The 26,730-nt window shown below is 40.1% G+C and overlaps 1 protein-coding gene across 3 annotated transcripts in view; it reads left to right on the top strand.

Annotated features, from left to right (window-relative positions):
• Positions 1-1,060: 1,060 nt before the first annotated feature.
• Positions 1,061-26,730, top strand: part of Abca9 (ATP-binding cassette, sub-family A (ABC1), member 9) — a 67,526-nt gene continuing 41,856 nt past the window's right edge. The window contains exons 1-16 of one of the 3 annotated variants that reach the window (XM_017314486.2): positions 1,061-1,496; positions 3,293-3,438; positions 5,957-6,164; positions 8,771-8,935; positions 10,278-10,381; positions 10,928-11,154; positions 14,039-14,180; positions 14,772-14,957; positions 17,242-17,389; positions 20,426-20,594; positions 22,062-22,120; positions 22,317-22,427; positions 23,669-23,844; positions 24,137-24,256; positions 24,454-24,592; positions 25,046-25,136. In XM_017314486.2, the coding sequence (XP_017169975.1) occupies positions 3,343-3,438; positions 5,957-6,164; positions 8,771-8,935; positions 10,278-10,381; positions 10,928-11,154; positions 14,039-14,180; positions 14,772-14,957; positions 17,242-17,389; positions 20,426-20,594; positions 22,062-22,120; positions 22,317-22,427; positions 23,669-23,844; positions 24,137-24,256; positions 24,454-24,592; positions 25,046-25,136 (2,141 nt within the window). In that variant the 5' untranslated portion in view covers positions 1,061-1,496; positions 3,293-3,342. Of the gene's footprint in view, positions 1,497-3,292; positions 3,439-5,956; positions 6,165-8,770; positions 8,936-10,277; positions 10,382-10,927; positions 11,155-14,038; positions 14,181-14,560; positions 14,618-14,771; positions 14,958-17,241; positions 17,390-20,425; positions 20,595-22,061; positions 22,121-22,316; positions 22,428-23,668; positions 23,845-24,136; positions 24,257-24,453; positions 24,593-25,045; positions 25,137-26,730 lie in introns of those variants that run through there. The other 2 variants (NM_147220.2, XM_017314487.2) reach the window with 2 other exon arrangements.

Below are 26,730 nucleotides of genomic sequence, written 5' to 3'. Positions count from 1 at the left end.
CACAAAACTAGCCAATACAGAAACAATCAGAGAACTTGTTACAGACTATGAGTTCAGTATGCTTGTACAGACTTGGAAAAGTAGTTTCTGGATCTAATATAATTAGCAAATGGGTAAAAAGGCTTGAGACGATTGAAGGGATATTTACTATCTGTGTGATGCTTTGCCTTCCATGTACACATATATTCATGATGTGGTCATTGTCTGCTCTAAACACTTGATAACACGGCAAACAGGACATATCGAAAACGAGTGGTTGGACACAGAGCAACTTGCTTCCTGGAACCGGAGGCTAACATTAATATAACAATCTCTTCCTCCCCTTTCTCCCTCTCTCTTTCTCTCTTCCTCCTCCTGCCCCACCTCTCACTTTTGGAGCCAGGTACATAGCAAACGCGTATGCATTCAGATAAAGTCCAGAAGACAACTTTGGCCCTTGGCTATTATCCTTAGAAATATTGTCCGTCCGCCCACCTCCTTAGAGACAAAGTCTCCTATTGGTCTGGACCACAAAGCTCACTAATAAGGCTAAACGGGTTAGCAGCCAGCTCCAGGGATCCTCCTGTCTCCCCCCACCCCCACCCCCAGCATCACTGAGAATTTATCCCCCAAGCCAACATCCCTGACATTTTTACGTGGTATCTGGGAATCGAACTCAGTTCCTTATGCGTGCTAGGTTAGTGCTCTATTTGGTGAGCAGTCTCCCCAGGCTGAGAATACAATCTCTCTGTCAATATTATGCTTTCTATCATAAGAACCACGGTGCAGGCAGCATGCACGCAGTGCTACTGAGGTATGGGTAAAAATTCAGATGCACGCTCTTACACTGAAAACAGCCACATTGCTTCGTTGCCACGTGTAGATTCAGCTTTTAAAAAAGATCCAGGAGAGGTTTTGAGAATAGCATCTGACCTGACTTGTATGTTTGCTTCTGTAATTTAGGAAATTCTTTTCTGCTCCATCTTCTCTGAGCTGGCCTGTATACTATTTTTGTTTAAAGTACTCTTGAGAATCCACTCTTCTGTTAGGGGTTTAATCCAAAGGGGGTGGGGGGATTAAAGCCTAGCTTCTTCCTGGTTTGATAGTTGCTAACGTTTCAATATGTCAAGCCAACCATCTGCAACCACAGGATCCCTGCTGAGGAACTGGCGGGAGGCAGAGAAAGGAAAAACAGTGGAGGAGTGTGAGCAGAGCTTTTGGCAGCCAGTCTGAACCCTCAGAAGAATTCTCTTCAGAAACCAGAGTAAAACAGAACCAACCGTCCACGATAAGGAAAATCAAAATCAACATGTAGCAGTGACTCGAAAGAAGAAACGGGACTTCTCCTCCGGGACAAAGATCTGTGGATGGACTTCTAGAAGATTCTTGCTTCGGCTTCCTCAGAGTAAGTTAACCTCTAGACTGTGGTTGCTAGCACTTCAATGTGAGAGACAAGCAGAGACAGAAAAAGTGTGGCAAACATTCCGGAGAAAGTCGCCAAGTGTAGGAAGTTACTAGTAAGTTGTTTTGATTTTTCAAGTCTTTGAGTATTTTATACTGGGTGGCTGAATAGTAGTTAGAAAACTAAGAACTTTCGGTTTTACCCCATGGTTAAAGCATTTTGCATAAACAGCACATATCACAGAACAGGCAAGTGGGTAAATGGAAAGGAATGTAGCTTGCTTGCCTCTTGCTGTTTTCGAAGTTATTTGGATTGCTCTGTGTGTGTGTGTGTGTGTGTGTGTGTGTGTGTGTGTGTGTGTGTTCAGTTTTACTGCCAGAGGAATGTCAACATCAGGATACCAGATTTTATGAATTCTGGGTTGTTTTAACCAACTTTGAGAGCATTTGAGAAAACACTCAACTGACCCTCTTTATCATAGTAAATATATAAGAAGATCTTGAGATGCACGCGTTCTCTGCGTTCTCTGAGTAATGTGAATACCATCTGATTGGGAAGTGACTGGCTCGTAACAACCAATTTATTATTTTTAAATCATGCAATTTTTGCTATTCAGAGCAATTTACGCTAGCTAGGTATTTTATCTTTCTAGAGAAAAATGCATTTTACAAGAACATGTGTAATGTTACAATGTTAATGTCTTAACAGCCAGGAACAAATGATTTAATGCATGGCAATTAGATTATATAACCACATTTACTTATTAATATTTTCCTGCATGTATATTCTTAATTATCTAAGAAAGAAGAGTTGCCACTTGGAAAATATATCTTTATGCTTTTAGATACCAAGGCTTGCCACAGTATCAGTTTCTTAGTTGGAAATATAGTTTAGTATACATTGCAGTGTCCAACTGTAACAGCTTGGAGATCAATTATATAGTTGGTAACAATATTTATACATCTATATAGCTGGTAGCTAGAAGAAATATGAAATTATCCAGAATTTCTATTTTTTATCCCTTGGATTTATAAATGATTGACCTGTGGTAATTTTTTAGTGGCTTTTCCAAGAGTTTTTCAAACTTCAATTATAAAAGATCAATAGAGGGGTGAGTTAACCATGGTTTTGAGTTCCTGACATACAAAGCTCCTCTCTCTTTTTTTGTTGTTGTTTATTTAATTTGACTTATAAGTCCCATTTCATATCTGACCTTCATCGTTATTTCCCACAAATGATAATGACAATTATAACTAATGATAATCTTTTTAAAATTGTATTTGATAATGATCTTTTTTTTATTCCAGGGTGTATTGAGAAACATGTATTGCTCATAGTGTGAATTCATATAAATTATACTGCTATATCATTCAAGTTTTTTTTTAAAAAACATGATTTAATTGATACTATATCCTTAAAGATTTCTTAGGTTGAGCAATGGGTGTCAATGCAACTCTTCTAATTCCTACAGAGTGACATTTGTAAAAATGCACTCTCTCATGCCCTGCTAGCATGATTTATGTGTGCAAGCATCTTAGTACAGGTCCCTGAGTAAGGATACAGACCCAGAAGCAGCAGTGACTGACTGTTGGAATTCTGCTGAGTAGCAATCATAATTAGTAATAACTAACTTAATGAGCAGGGTACACAACCTATACAAATCTCTGAGAGCTTGGCTGCATCAGCATGTGACATTGTTAAAGTCTCCGAGAAGTCACTCCATAGAAGAAAAGACTCTCTTTCAATTATTTCCCCTTTTTAATTTTTTTCAATAGATTTGCCAACTTCTCTTTCCCCCCTTTCTTCCCTCTGTTTTCTATGTGTGGCATCCTTCCTCTTTAGGCACGTAACTAGGACCAGTTGTTAAGCTGTTTCTTTCTGGTTTGATTGCACAACATTTTTCTATTTCAGACTTTCACATCTACTTCCTTGATGTCCTTTAACAAAACAAACAAGTCAAAATGAGGAAGAGACACTTGAGACTGGGTCAGCAAATGTGGGCGCTTCTCTGCAAGAACTGGCTCAGAAAGTTCAGGATGAGAAGAGAGACCCTCCTGGTATGGTTCCACATCTGCCTGTTCTCGTAGTTAGTAAAAGGGAAAGGATATCTTCTCAGGGATACCAAGATAATTGTGAACCAGTGCTTTTTAATATGCCACAGATATAACTAACAGGCTTGAACTTTTCAAGTCCTGGGCTTTGCCACTATTTTATTTCAAACAAAAACTTTAAATATGTAACATTATATCTCTTCCTAGAAATTTTTTTCAAAGAACTCATATTGAGAAATGCCCTGTAAAATGAAGCTGTGTCTTTATACTACAGAGTTAATAATTAACATCTGGGTTAATTAGGGCCTCATGAAGGCACAGACACTGAAGTTTAGGGCAACATCAAAGAGGCTAACTTCAGTCCATAATTACTTCAGAATGTAACCCAAGGGTAAAAAAAAAAAAAAAAAAAAAAAAAAAAACCCACCAAAAAACCTTTCACAGTGACCTACTATTGGAAGTCTCCCATTTTTCTGTATTTACATGCCCCCAAAAAATCCTCAGGACTATACGTGACATCAACAAGAAAAATATTCATTCACTGAGGTTTACACCAGTGTGAATTTTCAAACACAAAAGGAAGCAAACTTAATGTTTAGACATTATATATCAGGAAAAATATATGAGGAAAAAGTGATTTTTAAGGAAAGGACTTTAGCTTAAATATATACAGTGCTGAAGGGCATGAGTGTGAATCAAAACGGATACTTTGGAAATATTTATTGCATCTTACCCCAAATATATGAAGTGACGATAAGCACAAAATGAGAAATTGTAATCATTTCTAAATAGTAATAAAGATAGATTACAATGATGTAGATGTATATCTGCTAAGTGCACACACTGGTGTGTGCAACAATATTCTGTTGATTTTTCTTCATGTTTGGAAATATTCAATCTATGTGATTTCATTAAAAAAAGGGGGGGGCATGTAAGCAAGACGAGGCTTGTTTAACCACTCTACAAAGCAGATGTCTATTGAAATATCATGTCGTATACTGTAAACTGATATAATGTCTGTCTTTTAGAAATCAGGCACAAACATAATTAAAGATGCCATAAAAATGTAATTGTTTTTATAAAGATAATGGCATTTTGCTGGGGGAGGGGGAAACACTCACCACAAAGAAATCATAAAACTGTAGAAAGATACACTGATCACTAAACAGTGCATACATGAATCAAGATGTGACACTGCACATGATAAAGGTGTGCAAAAATCACATATTAATCAACAATTATATGGTGGCTACAAGGTCAATCTGAAAGGAATAATGTGCTTATAAATAAATGGAAATAAACGACATTCTAGGCCTTTATTGTATGGCTTCTCTTTTTGTCATAATGATTAGATATACTTTCTGCAGAATTCATGGTGGCCATAAATAAGGCCACTCATTAAAAGAGTCAGCAAATTAATTTTCAGTTCTACAAACAGTGTGTGTGTTCATCCAAGAAGTATTTGATGAGTGTTTAGATTGTCAGTGAATGAAAAACACAAGAATTTTATGCATAAACAATGGACATGCAATCAACACAGAAGCTGAGAACCAACTTCAAGAATTGTTGTGCTGGGCTCCAAACACATTCTTTTGTGTTTCCAGCTCCCGGATACAGTAACCATAGTTTAAAGAAGTTTTAAATTATTACTTTGAAAAACAAATTTTCATTTATTTTATGTATAGGAGTCTACTGTAGCTCTCCTTAGACACACCAATAGAGGGCATTACAGATCCCATTACAGGTGGTTATGAGTCACCATGTGGTTGCTGGGAATTGAACTCAGGACATCTGGAAGATCATTCAGTGCTCTTAACCACTGAGCTACCTCTCCAGCCCCTAAAATTATTTTTGACGAGCATTATTTTGCTGCTTCTCCCATGCATAAGCAGCTGAAGAACAAAGTAAGAGCTTGCTTCTGTTGATAGATATTCCTATCCATTCCATGCCCAACTTCCTTTTCAGATACGGACGGATGAGTGGCCCACTTGTGCAGCTATGGGATATCTGAAGAGCCTGAAGAGACTCTCTTTAGACTTAACCAGTACTCTGCCTTGCATAGTTAAATAAGAAAACGTTTTCAGTTTTAAATGGAACTGCTGTCACAACCCTGTCTTGGTGGACCATGCGCATGTAACAAAATGCACAGAAAAAGAACAGAAGTAGGGGCTGAAGAGATGGTCCAGTCATTAAGGAACTGGGTGTTTCTGCAGAGGACCTGGATTTGGTTCCCAGCACTGGTGCAGTTGCTTAGAGCCAATATGGTAACTACAGTTCTAGTGGCTCTGACATCCTCTTCTGTCCACTGTAGGCACCAGGCACACACATCCAGGAGGGCACACCACGTATGCACATAAATGAAATGGATCTTTAGAGAATAAAAGTAGAGTCAAGTACTTAAAAGTGGAGAAACTTAAATGGAATGCAAGCTGTATAACAGGATGAAATTGTTTCAGTTGCTTGTGGTAGAAAACCTCCTGATTTTTTTCTTCTTCTTCTTTTCTTTCATTTCATTACTATATAGGAATGGCTTTTCTCACTTCTTCTAATATTGTTTGTATATCAATTATCCTCCAATTTGCATCAAGTTCATGACGCTCCTGAAATGTCTGTGGTGGATCTGGGACGTGTTGATAACTTTAACGATTCTAATTATATGATGGTGTTTGCTCCTGAGTCCGAAGCCACCCATGAGATAATGAACAAAGTGGCCTCAGCTCCATTCATGAAAGGTATGCTCTGTGGGACTTCAGGAACTTGGTTCCTTACCTTCAACGTACACACATTCATTTTAGGATTCTCGTGGGGAAAAAAAATGTGTTGAATGTTGACATTTCTAGAGTTGACTGATGAGATTGTTGGACCTGATGTTCTGAGAGAAAGGAGCATATCTTGCTCAAGTAATCTGGTTGAGCAATGGTACACCAAAGAGTGGCTAATATTCACCATAAAGCATATCAGGATAAGATGAGTCTGGGAAAAGATGTGTGGTTTGGGGAAGAGGCTGGAGATCCTCACTGGCAGCGGCAGTGTGACTGTGTGATGGTTTATATATTCTTGGACCAGGGAGTGGCACCATTTGGAGGTGTGGCCTTGTTGGAATAGGTGTGACCTGGTTGGAGGGAGGTGTGTCACTGTGGGTGTGGGCTTAAGACTCTCACCCCAGTTGCCTGGAAGTTAGTCTTCCACTAGCAGCCTTTGGATGAAGACGTAGAACTCTCAGCTCTGCCTGCACCATGACGGCCTGAGTGCTGCCATGCTCCCACCTTGATGATAATGGACTGAACCTCTGAACCTGTAAGCTAGCCCCAATTAAATGTTTTTTTTTGTTGTTTTTTTTTTTTTTTATAAGACTTGCCTTGGTCATGGTGTCTGTTCACAGCAGTAAAACCCTAACTAAGACAGACGGTAATATCCCAAATACATTAAAATCGAGGGGGAAAATGCGTGGCATCGGGAATACCCACTGGCAGTACTCATCATGAAAGCAGATGACAGAGTTCCCGTCATTTCCCATGTAAGGGCTAGTGGAAGAAGCTCTTGCAGCCCACAGACTAACATGGCATCTTTCTGCAGGGTTGGTGTAATAGCAAAGAGGGCAGGGGATAGGGGAGAGAGTCCGAGGAGACTCCCATGAGATCTAATGACAGCAGCTAAAACAGTTTTTAATAGTTGCACTAGCAGGATAGTGCTAGAATGTTGTCCTTGGGTGTCAGGAGTATAAGCTAGGAGAGAGCAAATAGATACCCGGAGAGTAGCCTCCTCTCTCCCTGTAACCTTGAAACCAAGGAGTCTCAGTGTGGAAGGAAGGTGAGGCAAAGGTCTAGGCTAGGAATTTTATGGGGTGAGAGTTCCTGTCTTTCCAGATAGCAAGGAAACCACCAGTGCTGATAGGTCAAGGGATCTGGCAACTGACTTAGCATAAACCGGGCTTCTACTCATGCGAAGATTCAAATCTCAACAAATAGATATTTTAAGCCCATAATTTCAGGATGAGGAGGAAAGAAATATTTAACATTTTTTAAAAAATTAAACATCAATAAAAATGGGCTCTTATAATGAAATTTTGTGAATTAAGAGGAAATAGCAGCATGAACCCTATGTGACCTATGCTATTATTACACAACCAAATAAACAATAAAATTATTATTTTATAAAAGTTTTCCACTAGCAAGTAAGGAGGAGGAGGGGATAGAGAGAGGGAGAAGAAGAGGAGGAGGAGGAGAAGGGAGAAGATGAGGAGGAGGAGAGGGAGAAGGAGAAGGAGAAGGAGAAGGAGAAGGAGAAGGAGAAGGAGAAGGAGAAGAAGAAGAAGAAGAAGAAGAAGAAGAAGAAGAAGAAGAAGAAGAAGAAGAAGAAGAAGAAGAAGCAGCAGCAGCTAAATACCACAACTTTGAAACTCCCATTGATTGAATGGTCGGATCTAGTGTCTCGGCACTGATAGTTACTAGCCTCTAAAAGAGACCATCAGAAGTTATGAGCCTCTAATCTAGCAACACACTACCTTGTGAAGTCTGGAACAAAGGATCATACTTCTTAAGCCTCTGATCCAGCTTTCAAACTTCAGGAAATCTGCTGTGCAACAAAGGAACATGTTAGATTGCATCCATAATATGTGCACAGCCAAAGCCAGACTGCAAAATTAATTGGGTTACATAAGTTACCTGACCTGTGATGAATAGCAGCCATTTACATTATATGAATTAGGACAAACAGTCACTTAATTAAAAGTAGTTAGATTTAACAGCTGTATATCGTCTTGTCTATTTTGCCACGTGACACTGTTGCCAAATGGAAATAGCATATTCTCTTATCAGACAAGTGTGTGTGTGCACTGACATGGATGAAGTAGTATGACTATAATATAATTCACTGTGGCTTAAATTACTGGCTAAATTCTTTGGAGAGGCATGGAATATTTTCAACAAGAGTATCTACCATTGGTTGGATAGATGGTTGTGTGGTAAATAGCACTTGTTGCTCTTAGTTTGATTCCCAGACCCACATAGTGGTTCACAACCATCCATGACTCCAGTTCGAGGGACTCTGAAGCCCTTTTCTGAGTTCCTCTGAGACCAGGCATTCATGTGGTGCACACACATACACAAAGGCAAAAAGTTTACACACCAAATGAACATGTCTTAAAAGAAAGGGTATTTGCCACAGAACATTACCAGTTTCATTAGAACATTAGAAATCTCCCACTTCCTTCTAAGTGTGAGTGTCTTAGGGAAGCATTAAGTTAAACATAGAATGACCGGAATGCACTTGAATCTGGCCTGCTGTTGTTGGGTGGTCTAGGAAGCTTACTGGATCCTTCCCTTTCTTCTCATGGCAGGAAGAACAATTGTGGCATGTCCTGATGAAAAATCCATGAATGAGCTAGACTTAAATTACTCGATAGATGCAGTGAGAGTCATCTTCAAGGACACTTTCTCATATCATTTGAAATTTTCTTGGGGTCAGAGGATCCCTAAAACAAAAGAGCACAAAGACCATTCAGGTAACTTTACCATTACTAAATACATATTAATGTAGATATTGCTATTATGTCATTAGTCCTTGGGGCATATAACAGAAACTGAAATTAACTGTGTTAATTTTAAAACAAGAAAAGATCGGCCTTTATTAAATAAAACCTTTAATTTTCAAAAATATAATCTAATTGGTATGTATTTCTTGTTTATAGTGAGATTAAAAACAGATATTAGTCAAGTCTATTGTGTACTTTGACCCTGTTAACCCCCAACCCCCATTTTCTCCTCTCTCTTTCCTCTTATCCCCATTCAGTCATGTTTCTACAGTCACGTCATTCAGATGTTTGTATATATATGGTTTTATGTATTTATATAAAATCTCGGATCTATAAATGAGAGGAAATGTGATACTCTGTCCTGAGTTTGACTCATTTTTTGTTTGTTTGTTTGTTTGTTTGTTTGTTTAATACGGTGTCCTCCTGTTGCATCTGTTTTCCTGCAAATGGCATTAATGCATTTTTATGGCTGAACAAAACTTGATTATCTATAGGTAATACCCATTCATCATCTGCTGATAGACTCCTAGGCAGGTTTTATGTCTGACTAGTGTGAGTAGTGATGTAGTAAACGTAGGTGGTCACTCATCTCTGCGGTATGTTGATTCAGAGTCCTGACATACTCTCTAGCTAGGTAGCTTTTTAGATATAACATAGTAGGTCCACTTTGAGTATTTTTAGGGGTCTCCGTGCTTATTTGAAAGCTATACTTTTGAGTTCATCGTTCCATTAAGAACCTATAGCCTCAGCAACTGAATGAAATCCTATTTCAGAAAACTAAAAACTACTTCTGCTACTCTTTCTTTCTTTCTTTCTTTCTTTCTTTCTTTCTTTCTTTCTTTCTTCCTTCCTTCCTTCCTTCCTTCCTTCCTTCCCCCCCCCTCTCTCTTTCTTTCTTTCTTTCTTTCTTTCTTTCTTTCTTTCTTTCTTTCTTTGTTTTTTAATTAAAAACTTCAAAAAACATCTCCTGCACAGTCATTGCCAGCCACTTAAAACGAGCTCAGTGCTTTTGGCTACTAAGTTTCTTTTTTCTTTCTCTTTGGAGCAAACAGTAGAAGGTGACAGCTGAACAAAAATATTTTAAAATGGAAATAATTATAAAATCTAATCAAGAAATAAACAAGAGCTCATCTTAAAAGATGTTGATGAAGCCATCTTGTATGTCCTCCTTGGGCATGCTCTACAACCCGAGCCAATGAGTCTTGCCAAATACTATATGATTATAGATTTTTAAGCACATTTTGGAGAATTACAGATTTTTCTTTATCCCACCTGGTCATCTAATAGTGGTTGTGTCTTCTTTTTCTTGCAGCTCCTTGTGAACCACTGAACAATAAAATGATTTGTGAAAACTCAGCCTTCTGGGAAAAGGGCTTTGTAGCCTTTCAAGCTGCCATTAATGCTGGTATCATTGAGGTGAGTAGTAAAGTTGAAGGAAGCTAAGTGCATTGCCTTCTGAATTTTGATACGCAGAGATATGGATGCTTTATTATTATTATTATTATTTATTTATTATTATTATTATTATTATTATTATTATTATTATTATTGCCACTAAGCGTTGTATGCCGAACAGCTTCCGTATCCAGACTATAGTGTCAGAATACTGGTGACTTGAAAAAATATATACACAGCACAGTCACTTATAAGCAGAGATCCTGGTAGTACAGAGGTAGAAGTATGGATGTACAGCCATCATAAGGGTTCAGGGTCTATTGTGGGGCAGTAAACCACGTGCTGCCTAAGCAATAAAGCAGGTGCCACTCTGATCAAAAACTCCAAAGAAGACCTGGTTTGAAGTGTTCCTCCGGGCAGTTTTAAAAACAAGTAAGTTTTCTTTTTCCACGGAGGGACTTAAGGTAGAGCTTTGGGCATTCCGAGAACTACAAGCTAATGCCTTCTTACAGGTTGATGATAAGTTTGCAATGGGATGATAATTTGTTCATCCGTGTCCTTCTTTAGATGATCACAAACCACTCCGTGATGGAAGAGCTGATGTCTGTCATTGGTTCCAATATGAAGATGCCGCCTTTTATTGCCCAAGGAGGAGTTGCAACTGATTTTTTTATTTTCTTCTGTGTTATTTCCTTCTCTTCACTTATATACTATTTATCAGTCAATATTACTCAAGAAAGACAGTACATGACAACATTAATGGCGATGATGGGGCTTCGAGAGTCGGCTTTCTGGTAAATCGCTTGTCTATGTTACACCAATCGGCATTTGTAAACAGGATAACTTAAGTATGGGGACTCGTTAGACTCATTTTCATCCTGCTGAGACTTGATGCTTCAGTAAATCACGGCATATGGATGTTTGGAGTGTATGGCTTCACACGCTTGGTAACTCAAGTTACCTGTATTTCTTTGACTTAAAGAAAGTCTGAGGTGTTCCCCATGTTAGGGCACTAGCAGCACGGAGGCTGACTCTCAGTGACTACTCATTTTGTTTATATGAACCAAAGTATTTGAGAAGTTAAGGGTTTTTTTAGTGTAAAATAAAATGTATTTTAGACACTATGTTAAACATGATGATATCTTGGTCTCCCTTTACATGGGTTACTGAAGAGAAAGCTCTTATGTCCTGAGCATTGAGTTTTCCTTAGTAGAGACAAGAAAGCAGAGTGGTTAGAGTAGTAGCCTGCCCAGTGGGAAGCCAATGGGCTGCCTTCCTCTCAGACTTAGTAGCTACTACCTTTGAATGTGTTATTTAAACTCTATAAACTTCAGTTTCCTTCTCTACTTCTTGTGGGCAGCAGGATTAAATTAAATTTGTTTTTGTTTTTGTTTTTGCTTAGAGTGCCTTACACTGAAGTTGAGAAAATGTAAAAGCTTGGTATCAGACATCAGTTGATGGAAGTGTAGGAAAAACCATGCATTCTAAAAGGACAGCGGACACAAGTTAGGAAGCTGAGGATTCACTCGTTAGTGGCCAGGCTTTCAGGTGGGATTAGCCAAGTGATATATTAGAGACAGATAGAGACATAGAGACGAGTACAGCCTCAGAAAGCAATGGTTTGAATGTCAAGCTTGCCTTTCACGAGCTAAGTGTTGTTTTCAGTGTTAAAGTATCCAGAAGACACAGCTCCAGGAACATGCTGGTCTCTAAAGAGGAACTCTGTTGAATAAGAAGACCACACCCTTTACTGGCTGACTTCTGCCAAACTTGTTATTTTTTTCCTAAAATAATGTTCAATATACTAAGCGTGGAAAGAAAGCAGACAGGGGCTGGAGAGACGGATTAGGTGTTGAGAGCGCATGCTGCCCTGGAGGGTCCTTTGGTCCCCAGCCTCCAAGTCTGACAGCTTACAACTGCCTGTAACTCCAGGTCCAGGGGAGCTGTGCTTCTGGCCTCCACAGGCATACACACATTCACACATACTCTCCCCCACACCCTCCCACAGAGACACACATGTACATAATATCAAATAAAATATATCGCCGACAAAAGAAAGGACATGGGAAGTTTGATACAATGCAAGGTTTTTTTTTTCTTTTATCCCTTTGTGTATTAAAATGATAGCCTCAATATTGAAGGGTGTTCGGTCACTATATTTTAAAAGATGCTGGAAAACTATGAAGAGGTGGCAGACAGTATTCTATGTGGAAAAAACATCTAGTGAGGATGGATTAAAAACTATCGGGGCTTTTGCTTGCCTCCCTGCAGGAAAGGGCCTGATATTTTATTTGAATAAAATGAAGGCATTTATAGAAAGCAGATGGAGGGACAGTTTCAGGTAATCACAGTGCACGGTGAAAAGGGAATTATTAATATTGGACAGAGAAACAAGACTTCCTGAACTTGATGGGATTTTTACTGTAAATAAAGGAAACTAGCTGCCCATTGTGGATATAGCACTAATTTAATTCTTTAATCTTTTTCCGGAGAGGAAATAGAAATTTAAAGAAATCAAATATGCTTCTTAACATATTTAGTTATAATGTCACAGAGGAAATCTGAACCCAAGCCTGTGACGTGACTGGACCCTTTGCAAAGCCTACTTCCTGCCTTTGGCCTTAGTAGTAACTGCTCCGCGTCTATCCACCTACGCGTCTGTGTTCTCCATGGCTGTCCTTGCTGTATTCCTGCACTGAGGCATCTAGGTTGGAAGCTGCCAAATTACTTTTCTGCCATTTGTGAAGTAGGTGTGGCTGGTGCACTTTCAGTGCTGGGAAGAAAATAAAATCACCAGTAACAGTGTAGGAGGCATAGTAATCCATGCAAAACTCAAGTGTCGTTGTCGCCAAGTGCGTTCTTATTGGAATGTGGCCATGCATCTTGTCTAGAGCCCCCCGAGATAGCTTATGAGCAAGAAGCGCTAATGTGACAGAGGCGGTTTGGCAGGTAAAGCTTAAAACAGGAGCAGTGTGAAGGAAGTCGTACAGAGTCTGAAAAAGCAACACAGAATCTTCTCTTCTTAAGAAACTCTCTCCATTCTACTCATGTCTATTTCATGGCCTTCTCAATTTGCACTTAGCTATTGTTTTAATTTCATTCTGTTGCTGGTAAGCACAGAGCTACCTGGGGGAGGAAAGAATTTATTTGGCTTAGACTCCCACCACCTCATTCTAGTCCATCATTGAGGGACATCATGAAGGCCAGAACTCAAAATAGGAATCCAGAGTCAGGAGCCATGGAGGTCTGTTGCTTGCTGGCTCCCTCACTGGCTTGTGCTTAGCCAGGACCGTCTGCCTAAGGAATGTTGCCGCCCAGTGTGGGCTGGGCCCTTCAGCGTCATTCAATAATACCGTGCTTCACAGACATACCCACAGACCAACCTGATCGACACAATGCCACAGCTTCAGCTTCTCCCTTCAGATGACTCTAGGTTATTAAATTGAAAATTAACGTTAACTTGGGTAGCTATTTATTGCACACAATTACTTGTTCATTACCTTCCTTGCTCTGTAGAATTCGAGCTTTAAGATGAGGAACTTTTCTGATCTGTTAGGGATTACCCTTTTAGGAGAAACTCTTGGTAAATCACACACTTTGAAAATCATTTGCTTAGTAAGAGAAAAAATGGAGAGACCAAGTGATAGCACCTGTGCTAATCCTGTGTTTCTTGGCCAGGCTTTCCTGGAGTCTGATGTATGCTGGCTTTATCCTTGTCGTGGCTGTTTTGATGTCTCTTATTGTGAAATCTGCCCAAGTTGTCGTCTTAACTGGTTTCATGGTGGTGTTCCTTCTGTTTCTCTTTTATGGCCTGTCTTTGGTAAGTTGGTGAATTCTCCCCCTCTTTCCCTCCCTTCCTCTCTCTCCCTTCCTCCCTCCTTCCAATCATTATATCACTGATTGTGTTTCTGCCTTTTCTGTCCTGTGCAGAATTTCACAAGACATGATCCTTATAGTACACAATTGAAAAATCAATGAGATAGACTCTCCAAATACTGTGTTGGTTAGCTTTCAGTCCCTATAACAAATGCCAGAGATAACCAACTAACAAGAAGAAAAGGGTTTTGCTTCTCCCCTGCCCCCATAGTTTTGGAGTCCAGGGTTGGTTGACCCTGTAGCTTTGTCCTGTGTCTGGGCAGCACATTATGTCATCAGCTAGTGGTAGAACAAAGCTGCTTACATCACAACCAGGATGTCAAAAAGGAGGAAGGGGCTGGGCTCTTATAATCCCCTTTAAGGATAATCATCCAACGACAGGTAAACTTCCACAAAGTCCCACTTCTTAAAGATTATACTACATCTCAGTAGAGCCTCTGGCTGGAGACTGTAACATTATCCAAATGTGAAATTCCTCTTACTGTACTAGTGATGGCCAGACCACCATACCAGTCAATTTTTTTTCTCCTTCCAGATAACTTTATCTTTCCTCATGAGTGTGTTGATAAAGAAACCGTTTCTTACTGGCTTGGCTATCTTCATCCTTACCGTCTTCTGGGGAAGTCTGGGATTCACAGCGTTATACAAACATCTTCCTGCCTTTGTGGAATGGACCTTGTGTTTTCTTAGCCCCTTTGCCTTTACCACTGGAATGGCCCAGGTAAGAAGGGAGGCAATTGTTTTGCTTTATTTTATTAAAACTTGTCTGTCTGTCTACATGTGTGTAAGTGCACATGCAAAGGCATGTCATAACGATGTTTGCATGGAGGTCAGGGGACAATGTGACAGATATCAGTTCTCTCCTTCCACCATGTTGGTTGTGGGGATCAAACCCAGGCGCTTTTACCTGCTGAGTTGTCTTTGCTGTCCTACAATTTTACCTTTGTACACAACACTCAAGATAGTTTCCTTCAATGACTTATACAGTGTATCCCAAACATCAACATTTCTCTCCCATGTTTGGAAAAAAACAAGTTTAAGGGATAGAGAAGTTTAAGATATAAGAGACATATTTATTTTTCTCTCCCAGCATATTTGTTTTCTCTTATATTAAATTTTGTTTTATTTATTTTCACTTTTGTTCTTTTTCAAGATAGGGTTTCCAAGTGCAGCCCTGGCTGTCCTGGAACTAGCTCTGTAGACCAGGCTGCCCTTGCACTCACAGAGATCAGCATGTCTTTCCCTCCTGAGTGTTGGGATTAGCCACCATTACCCAGCTAAACTTTTAAAAAATGTATAACCACATCATAGTCTCCCTTCCCTTTCCTCCTCCTCCACCCCTTCCATAGCTTTCCTTTATATCTACACCACCCCCTTTCAAATTCATGTCCTGTTTTTCTTCAATTGTTCTCTCTCTCTCTCTCTCTCTCTCTCTCTCTCTCTCTCTCTATCTCTCTCACCACTCAATTACCAAGTAGGAGCTCATCCTTTGGAAAGACTAATTACTTGTCTAGCATCATCCTTAGTTGCCTGTAGTTCTTTGGTGGTGGTGGGGCCATGTGAGATTTCCCTTTCTCCCATCAGTGTGTCTATCAGTGTCCTTTTCAGGTTTTATTCAGGCACATTGTTCAGCTATGATGAGTTATTTCTCAGAGACAGTCTCCTGGTAGTTTTCCATTCCTCTGGCTCTTAACATCTTTCTTCTGTTTCCTGAACCCAGCACAGAGATTGTGCCGTAAGTGTATCCATTTCAGTTGAGTTCAGCTGAGAACCCTGCTCACAATCAGTTGTTCTTTACATTTTGACCAATTGGAGATTTCTATAGTGGTCTCCATTTTCATAAAGCAAAGTGTCTTTGATGAGAATCGAGAGCTGTGCTTAGTTGTGGCAATAAGGATGAGTCTTTAGAATGTAGTTGGAAACTGTGCTGATTTAGAGAAGTGGCAACAGATCTTCTAAGATCCTTGGCCTCACAAGCCCTGGGTAGTTGGCCAGATTGCCTGTACCAGACATGAATTCCCTCTTATGGAGTAAGGCTTCAGTTGGGTTAGAGAGCTGTTGGTTACTGACAAGATGTGGGTGCCACACTTGCACAGTTAGGGTTCTTTTGTGTTTGGTAGGCATCACAACTGCACAGGACTCTAAGTTGCTTCCCTCACTTGGCAGCTTGCACCACTGTCCCATACTCTGAAAACTAGTCCTTAAGGAGGTAGCTTTTAAGTCAGATCTAGGTCAAATCCTGAGTTCCAAGCATGACATTTTTAGCAATAAGGATTTACTTTCAACCTCTGGGAGACAATAGCAATAGCCTGTATTGTTTGGGGAGTCTCTTGGACTCCCATAAACAATAACTTGAGGTTGGCTTCTCATGGGTTGAACTGCGATTTTTGTTAGACTCTGGCTCTAAATGGAGGATGACATTTGCTTTTTGATATGGCCCAGCTTATACTTCTAACTGAATACTTCTCAGATTTAAGCTTGAGAAACATGTGCCTTTAATGGTATCTATCACAAGTGTTGGAAAATCGAGACTTTGGAAAAGAATTGGACATTTCCACATGAAATTAAATCTCCCCTCAGAAAAGTTAATTCATGTGAAATCATTGTATCTTGGTTAGAATTATTCTTCTCTTTCTGCTCAGCTTCTAAGAAACTTTCATTTCTCCATTTTTCACTCTGAAATGTAATTTTAAAAATTATAATTATAAAATTATAATAGAATGCCTCGAGAACACCTCCCCATTCATACCTTTCAATCCTGATGGATTTGTGCTTTAGATGTGTCTCAAATACTACCTTTCTGGAGTTTTGATCTCTTCTAAGGAGATTTACCTACCACCTGCAGTTTGTAATTAGATGAGCAGTGGCCATGAACAGCAATAGGCCTGATACAGAGATATAAATTGTGTCTCATTCATCTCTCCCTTGGTTTCTAGCAGAACCAAGACCATAATTATCCTTAAAACTACACTAATCCCTTAAAATTTTATGCATCTCTTTTTCAGCTTATACATTTGGACTATGATGTGAATTCTAATGTAAATTTGAACTCTCCAAACAACTCGTACCTAATCATGGCCACGCTCTTCATGCTGGTTTTGGATGCTCTTCTCTATTTGGTACTGGCGTTATATTTTGACAAAATTACACTCAGTAAGTAGTAGAATTTCACACATTTTTATTACCTGCATTTACTTAAAGCAACTATGACAGTGGTTCTCAACCTTCCTAACACTGCAACCCTTTAACACAGTTCCTCATGTTGTGGTGGCCCCCAAGCATAATAGTGTTTTTGTTTTTACTTCATAACTGTAATTTTGCTGCTGTTATGGATCATAATATAAATATATGATGTTTATGATAGTCTTAGGTGACCCTTGTAAAAGTATTGTATAATGCCCCGGTCCCCACAAAGGGTTCACCATTCACATGTAGAGAATCGCTGGTCAACAATGTATTGATTATAAATGGTGTAGCATTTTCTTTTTGAAATTTCTAAAATAACATAGCATTCTGTTACTTTAAAATTATTTTGAGAATTCCATACACGTATACAATGAAACATGATCATATCCCCTCTCCATGGACCTTCCCATTTCTACCATGTCCCTTGAAAGATGCTTTCCCTTCCCCCCTTTTAAAGCCTCATTAATTCCAGTTAGTAGTGTCCATATGTGCCTGCGTGTGGGACTATTCAATGGAGTATGGTATACTTATCAGTGATCACGTCCCCATAAGAGATGAATCTCCCTTCCCATCTGCTATGCATTGACAATATCCCTACAGTATAGGACAGGGCCTGGAGCTCCTTTATCCCTCTGATGCCAACATTTTGACTGGCTTGATCTTATATAGGTCCTATGCAGATAAGCACAGCTTCGTTTAGTTCATGATTGCAACAGCGACCTCATGTATTGAAGACAATATCTCACAGAACACTTCCCTATCCTTCAACACTTACAGTCTTTCTCCCTCTTCTTCCACAATGGTCCCTGAGCCTTGGTGATGGTGGCATTAATATAGATGCCCCATTTGCAGCTGAACATCCAGCCTCTTACTTTCAACACTTTAACCAGTTTTTCACTGACTGCTTCAACTTCAACTTCTGATGAAGGCTGAGAGCAGCCCAGGTCTATGGGTGTGTTCGATAGTCTTATGTCAGGTTGATATACTGTGGGCAGTGTTACCCTTGGGCTGATGGTCTTGAGTTATACAGGAATCAGGTTGAGGAAGCCATGGGAAGCAAGCCAGTAAGCATCACTCTTCCATGGCCTCTGCTTCAGTTTCCATTTCTAGGTTCCTACCTTACTAGGTTCTTGCCCTAATTTCCTTCAGTGGGGAACTTAGAAGTTGTAAGGTGAAATGAAGTCATTCCTCTCCAAGTTACTTTTGGTCATGGTATCATAGCCATTGGAACCCTAACTAAAGATGAGTATAAATGTAAGTATTTAGAAGATGACTTGACATCATGGCCATTTAGCAAAATAACAATAGCAAGATCTTCCCTCGGGGGCCATGAACTTTCTCTCCTTGGGCTTTTGACCAAGATTGCGGAGCAGACCTCAAATCCAATATTAAATTAGTTATTTACCCGCTAAGAGCTGTGCCACTATTGTGGTAGGAGCATCTTGCTTGGCTTGTTAGTGTTGTAACACACATGATCCAGTGCTAAGAAAGACTTTAGATGCCTTTTCCCTGTCTGAAACCTGCATTTTATCTGCTGGCCCCATGGAAGTTGGCTAGTAGAAAGAAAGCTCCCCGAGTAGCTGGTTATTAAGTTCTCTATGTCCTTTAATTCAAGTATGTGGTGTCTTAGGCAATAGGGTCTTGCCATATAGATAGAGTGGGTGTCCAAAGACAATGGCAATTACCACCTCCCCCTTTAAATCTCTAGGGCCTCATAACACATAAGGAGATATCTTATACCTTGCATTGCAATATTCATTTAATAACCCTTGTGTCTTAGTTAGTTAGGGTTTTACTGTTGTGAACAGACGCCATGACCAAGGCAACTCGTATAAGAACAATATTTAATTGGGGCTGGCTTACAGGTTCACAGGTTCAGTCCATCATCATCAAGGTGAGAACATGGCAGCACCCAGGCAAGCATGGTGCAGGAGGAGCTGAGAGTTCTACATCTTCATCTGAAGTTGGCTATTGGAAGACTGACTTCCAGGGAGCTAGAATGAGTGTCTTAAAGAAGACACCCTGACACACCTACTCCAATAGGGTCACACCTTTTAATAGTGCCACTCCCTGGGCCAACCACATACAAACTATAACACCTTGTCTTCTGGGGTAACATTGCTCACCCACTCATGGTGATTCCATTTTAACTCTTGAGGTTAGCTTACTAACTAGTGGGTTTTCATAGGGCTCCTTCAAAAACTTTTAGTTTCCATTAACTAACTCATTTCTCCCCTTTCTCCCCCATTCTCCCATCCCCTTTTAATCCTTTAACCCCCCCCATACCTCTCCTCTCCCCTTTTATATGAGAGTTCTCCCACTCTTCTACTTCCGTTGTTGTTAAGTTGGGTTATGAGACAGCAGGCTTCTATGTGGCTTCTTTTACCCCTCCCTTTGGGTTGACCCCACTTTACCCCATCTCTCCTATATATTCCCAATGACCTTCCCCGCCTATGTCCTTTTACCTCAGCATTCCATTCTGCCACTCTCATTTAACCTCAAATTTACTAGTCTCCTCCTTTAATATTTCCCCAAGCCCCACCCCTTCCTAGTTTCTTGGGTTCTGTTTTGCTCCAAGTTAAATGCAAGAAACAAAAGATTTAAAGCAAGGCTCTGCACCTGAACACAGAGTGTTTGTTTTTCTAGGTGTGAGTTACCCTGATGGGTAACTCAATTTTTCCAGTTCTGCTTACCTGCAAATTTATTTTTTCTTATAGATGAGTAATATTTTAATTTTATATGTACCACATTTATCCATTCATTTTGGACCTAATAGAATATTACGTTCCTCTCAAGACAAGTAGCTCTTTAAGACCTCTTCTTTTCATTTATAATGCTGCTCTTTTCTCATATTGGAAATACCACATCGTGCGGTACTTCCTAAGGTAATAACATGAGCTCAGGTTGAGAGTCAAAGAGGTAGATTTGGCATGCTGCGCTAAGTGGGATGCCCTTCTTGAAGCAGTGACTGACCTGATATCTACTTGCTTCCTATCCGTGTAGGTAAGTACGGACATCAACGGTCTCCATTGTTTTTCCTGAAGTCGTCTTACTGGTTTAAACGCAGAGGAGCTAGTCACGTGGTCCTTGAGAATGAAATAGATTCGGATCCCTCGCTGAATGACTCACTGGAACCAGTGTCTCCAGAATTCCAGGGGAAAGAAGCCATCAGGTAACGAATACGTCAAATGGAAGTACTTACAATAGAGAGGAGGCCCAGATCAGACACCTACAGGCCAGACGCTGATGTTCAAAGATTTCCTTCTGAGCGCGCCTGCGCCCACCTCCTCCCAGCCCCCTGTTCTTATGAAGTGAGACTTTCATTCTAGATGCCACAGTCTTTTATCTCCTCTCCCAGATTTGCACTTACTAGTATTGTTTGGTACAGTAGTGACTGTCAACAGCTGTGTCAAAGTGTGAACAAAGGACTTTAGTTCCACATTCCTCACTATCTTCCTTGAGTTTCCTCTTCGTATTTTGCTCTGATGTGCTCTTGATGATAGGTTGGGGCGCCACTCCCCTATTTGCATCCTTGTTTTGTAGAATCCACTTTGTCTCTTTTTGTTTCCCTTCTTGGAGGATTAGATGAAAACACAAGCATAAGTGATGTAGAAAGGGGGGTTAGAGACACCCCAGAAAGGTGGGAAGAAATGATCAGACCACGAAGCACTAAAGCCTTGCATCATGAGACCACAAGGCACTGAAGCTCTGCATGGCGAGACCGCAAGGCACTATGCCCAGCATTGCCTTCCATGAAGCCATACCTGTGCTATTGTCAACGCTTTGACTTCCAAAGAGCTACACATCCCAAAGATCCTTATCTTTGCTCAAATTTTGAATATAGCTCACCTGATGTTTTGTTTTGATATTATAGGGAATTAATTCAGGTAGACTGTGCAACCTCTACAGCATAATAGAACTTCAACTCATTAAAAGTCTGTGTGCTTTTTTTTTTTCTTTAAGACAGAGCATTATTTTATAAGTCAGTCTGGCCTGGAACACAAGATGTATCCCAGGCTGGCCTTAGACTTCGACACTTCCTGCCTGTGTTCTGAGTGCTGTGATCATGGGCATGCGTCACCATGCGTCACGTCTGTGGGCTTTTAAAACAGGTCTCATCATTTCATTCTCTTTTCCTCTTCTTTGGAAACTTCAAGCATCCTGGATTATGCAACTCTTCCTTTTCTTAGGAACCAACCTTACGCTGTAATTAGTGTTGCCATCCTTGCTTTATTACCAAAGACATGGACTCTGTGACTTGCATACTTGCACAGGAGCTCCGTGTAAATGACACAGATGGGACCTCACTCCGAGTGTCTTGACTCCAAAGCACAAGTCCGTTTGATCTGATGTGGGATCTTCCACCAAGGATTTCATCTCCAACTTTCCTCTTCAGTCATCTGTCACCGTCTGTACACATGGCTGCTTGTATCCACACACTGGCTACTCCCTCTGTTTATGTTCTGTTGGGGTACAGTGGGCAGAGATGCTGCCTCTCATGGGATGCCCGGGATGCTTCTGACAGTGCCTGTGCAAAACAAAAAGAAAACCAAAAAAACAAAAACAAAACCCTCTAAGTTTCATCAGGCCTCCCCCAATTGCTGCAATTTCCTCCAAACTTTTTTTTTCTTTTCTACAGGATCAAAAATCTTAAAAAAGAATATTCTGGAAAGCATGGGAAAGTAGAAGCCTTGAGAGGTATGAAATAGGATTGCATTTAATGTGGGTGTGTGAGTTAGAGAATGAAGATGAGCGATTGTAGACACATTTTAAGGTTGCTCTTGTTTTTGAAGATTAGTACTCACACGCATATATGCAGTGAGAAACTGTAAGCTGTGGAGACTATAAAATGGTTATGCAAGTACTGAGTGTAATATCTCTGCAATCATGTCAGGTCTGGGGTTTGACATATATGAAGGCCAGATCACTGCCCTCCTTGGTCACAGTGGAGCTGGGAAAACCACCCTGATAAATACACTCAGTGGACTGTCACCCCCTACTACAGGTAAGAGGACACTTATTCAAAGACAAGCTCAAGGGCAAATGAATAGTCTGTGCTTTCCCTTAAACTTGGTGCATCATGTTGTTAAGACAAAACAAAACAAAACAAAACAACCAAAATCATCCTGGAGTTTTGTGTAAAGCTTTTGTGTTGAATTCCATGACATGTTTCCCCAATAGTAGGTGCTATTTTTATGTTTTTGTATGGCAATTGAAAACTTTCTTTAGAAGTTTAAGCTATTTTTACATAATTGTATACATTTGTGAAAATGTGCTTGATATAAGTGGCTTTATAATTATCCAGTTATTAATTAACATTTCTGCTTGATAAGGCATTGTTCTGAACATTGAATCTATTCTTTTGCACTCTCTGTCTCTGCCTCTCTGTCTCTCCTGTCTCTCTATATCTCTTTGTTTCTGTCTCTCTCTGTCTCTCTCTGTCTCTCTCTGCCTCTCTTTGTCTCTGTCAGTCTCTGTCTCTCTGTCTCTGTGTCTCTCTCTGTCTCTCTTTGTCTCTGTCAGTCTCTGTCTCTCTGTCTTTCTCTGTCTCTGTCTCTGTCTCTCTGTGTCTCTCTGTCTCTGACTCCGTCTCTGTCTCTCTCTCTGTAGTATATGGGTAGGTGTTGGTGAGCCTGCCAGGGTGAGTACATGTTGAGGTTGCGATGCCTTCCTCAATTTCTTCTCTACCCTTTTGTTTTAAATTATTCTTTATCTTAAAAACTCTTTATTTTTGAAAGTTTCGTATATGTGCACAGTGTATCTGGGGCACATCCATTCCACACTTCTGCCCACCAGCACCTCCCAGTCCCACCCCAATCTCTCTCTCTCCCTCCCAACTTTATGCTCCATGTCTTTAAAAAAAATACAGTAACTCATAAATACAAGTAGTCTTGCCCTTACGCACATGTGTGTGTACTTATCCTCTGGGACAGAGGCAACATACCAATAGCCATGATCTTCACACACAAGCAAAGTAATTCTGCCTCTCTTAGAAGCTATTAGCTTCTCAGCTTGAGGTGGGGCATTGGGAACTCCTTTCCCATCTATAATGCAAGTTTTAAGTCTCTTCATATTGCCTTCACCTTATTAGAGACAAGGCTTTTCCCCTAACTGCTGCATAACAAACACTTCACCTGCTGTGTGTTGCAAATCTGCTTGAGTGAATCCTGTAACTTACATAATTCACACCGCATCTGTCTGTCCATCTGTCCATCCATATGGTAATCCTGTACTTCCTCTGTACAGGTTCCGTCACCATTTATAACCAGACAGTTTCAGAGATGGACGACTCTGACGCCGTCCTCACGATCACTGGAGTTTGTCCACAGTCCAACGTACAGTTTGGCTTTCTCACCGTGCGAGAAAACCTCAGGCTTTTTGCCAAGATAAAGGGAATTTTGCCACATGAAGTGGAACAAGAGGTATGTGAACAAGTCCACGGTTTTGTAACAGTGGAAGTGAAATTGGCCGCCTAGAGAGTTTTAAATGTGCTTGTGTTGTCTGGATACTTCCATCTTCTAAAGTTAGGCCCAGAAGCTCTTTATAAAGGTAGAAAACTTTTTTAAAGGTAAGGAAGTCATGGTGGATCATGCCTGCCGAGGCAGGAGTCTTGCTAAAGTTCAAGCCAGCCTGGACTACAAAGAAAGATTTGGTCTCATTTAAAAGTAGAAATATCTTGGGTTTTACACTAAATGTTCTTCCTCATTTTGTTAGGTACAACAAGTTCTACAGGACTTAGAAATGGAAAATATTCAAGACATTCTTGCTCAGAATTTAAGTGGCGGACAAAAAAGGAAGTTGACTCTTGGGATCGCCATTTTAGGAGACCCCCAGGTAAGTGGATAAAAATAACTCGTGACATCCAATCAGAGACTCAGAAACTAACATATTGGATAAATTTGCAAATGATACATTTAAGAAAACTTTTACATACGAATACCAATACCAATACTCTTACAACTACAGTATTTTCTAGAATCATCTTACGCCAGAGAAATAAATGGCCCTGTAACGTTTTCTCTGCTGTTCAGGTTTTGCTCCTGGATGAACCAACTGCTGGGTTGGATCCACTCTCGAGGCATCGCATATGGAACCTACTGAAAGAGAGGAGAGCAGGCAGAGTAATTGTCTTCAGTACTCAGTTCATGGATGAGGCTGATATCCTGGCCGGTAACTATAGTTTTCTTTTGAGTTTCATAGTGACAAAGTAGGACTTAACATGGGTTACAAGTAGGCCCCTTAGACACATCTCACAAGTGACAGCCACAACCAACACAGGAGAATATCTCTTATCTGCTTCAATCTCTGTGTCCCCAATGCTTTGTCCTATGGAAGCAGTCTGATCCCATCACAGAGAGGTGATGTCGTCTCAAACATGGTTTAGTCCATGTGGATAGATGTCAGTAAGCTTGAAAGACACTGTATATATGCTTAACATTCCTAAATATGCAGATAATAAGTGAACCTAACTCGTCATTTCTGTTATCAGAGGGCCGAGAAAGTCTCAAAGTTAGTATGCGTCATGCTTCTACAGCATTCTTTGTTCCTGGGTTTTGATTTTTGCATTTATGAATACTGAAGAAACCACTAATACAATTTTAACTTTTGGTTCTTCTCAACTAGACAGGAAGGTGTTTATATCCAATGGGAGACTGAAGTGTGCGGGCTCTTCTCTGTTCCTGAAGAAGAAATGGGGCATTGGCTATCATCTAAGGTACAGCTCTCAGGGCTGGAGACAGACACATGGCAGGCACACTGGTGATAGGTTCCAACAGTATCAGGTCAAGATAGACCTACATCTATATAGTTGGCTCCAATGGACATGTTAGAACTAACTTACACATGAGCTTAGCAAGAACATAAGATACATAGTGTCATAGACACTGAAAATCAGTCTTCATGTAGGTGTGAAGAGAATATTTTTCATAATGCATTGCTTCTGAGAGTAACTTCTTGGTATTTTGACCTTTTCTCTCATCTTATCTCAGAGTGGATTTCTGTTCATCTAGATGATTTCTATACTCTTGGTTCTCCCTGGCTTCATGTTTGCCACCTTCCTCTTGGGTCTCTTTCATTTCAGGATAATCACGTGATGGCTGTAAAATCTTAATTTTTTTTTTTAAAATGACATCATCCTGGAGATTCAATAGACACCACTATTACTTTCTTTGATTTCTTAAGCTCATCAAACCTACAGTGCCACACTGTCCACTGTTACATGTGGGTTAAATACTTTCCCTCCAATTAAAAGGTACTACCATTGTTCTCTCGGCAAGTCTATGTGTGGATCTTTGTAGTTGCCTTGTTTCTGTCTTATGGAATGTATCTGTTTCATCAGCCTTCATCACACTCAGCCGTGTACAAACCTTACCCATGTATCTGTGTATGTCTCTGTGTGGGCGTGTACATATGTGTATGGTGTTCACACAGGCCCCAAGGGGGCATCAGATACACAGAGCTAGTTATAGGTAGTTGTGAGTGGCCAGATGAGGGTGCTCAGAACCCAACCCACATTTCCTGTAAGAGTAGCAATTTGCTCTTAACTGCTGAGCCATCTCTTCAGCCCCCCTATCTGTTCTTGGAGGCCATTTCTGAATATTTTATCCTAAATGAGTATCCTGTGTGCTAGAATTTAAAATGCACTAATTCAAATTGGGCTTAATCAATTAATTTGGTCTTCATTAACTTCGTTTGTAAATCAGCAGCAATAGTACCTTTTTTATTTTTTATTTTTAGTTAACGGTAATGAAATGAGTTCTTGACAGGGTACAGTGTACTTAATTGAATGGACACAGTTTCCCACTCTCTCACTTTTTCGGATATCCTCTTGCTTTGTATTATCATTATGCTATAAGCTATTTTAGGGAAGGGGCTAAAATTTCTTCTGCTTTGTGTCTTTGATAGTACTAGGCACAGCACATTTAAAGCACAGAACAGTTTTCAAACTAACTTTAGGTTTATCTAACCAGTGAAGTGTGATAATTTGTACCACTCTGTCACCTCCGTACGTTTGTACATTTCAGTGGATATGGCTAACAATAGTTTCTAAAAAATTCCAAATTTCATAAAGAAGTATATATACTATTATCAAAGAGTTCAACCATTAGTTGAATACATTTTTCACAAAATGATACAGTGACCTAGAGTTACCTAGCATGTTATTAAGAGTTTGCTTCATGAAAGACCCAGCACTGTCTCATAAGTGTGGATTTACTCCATCTCTTAAGGTTGATTTGAGAATTGCATATTGCTTTATCTCACAAAGTCTCAGAGATGGCGACCAGCTCACCTGGGCTCAGGGGCCTTCA

This window comes from Mus musculus, chromosome 11 (genome assembly GCF_000001635.26).
Source record: "Mus musculus strain C57BL/6J chromosome 11, GRCm38.p6 C57BL/6J".
Taxonomy (NCBI): domain Eukaryota; kingdom Metazoa; phylum Chordata; class Mammalia; order Rodentia; family Muridae; genus Mus; species Mus musculus.
The sequence above is the reverse complement of the archived record's forward strand: the minus strand, read 5'-3'. Positions and strand labels throughout refer to the sequence as shown.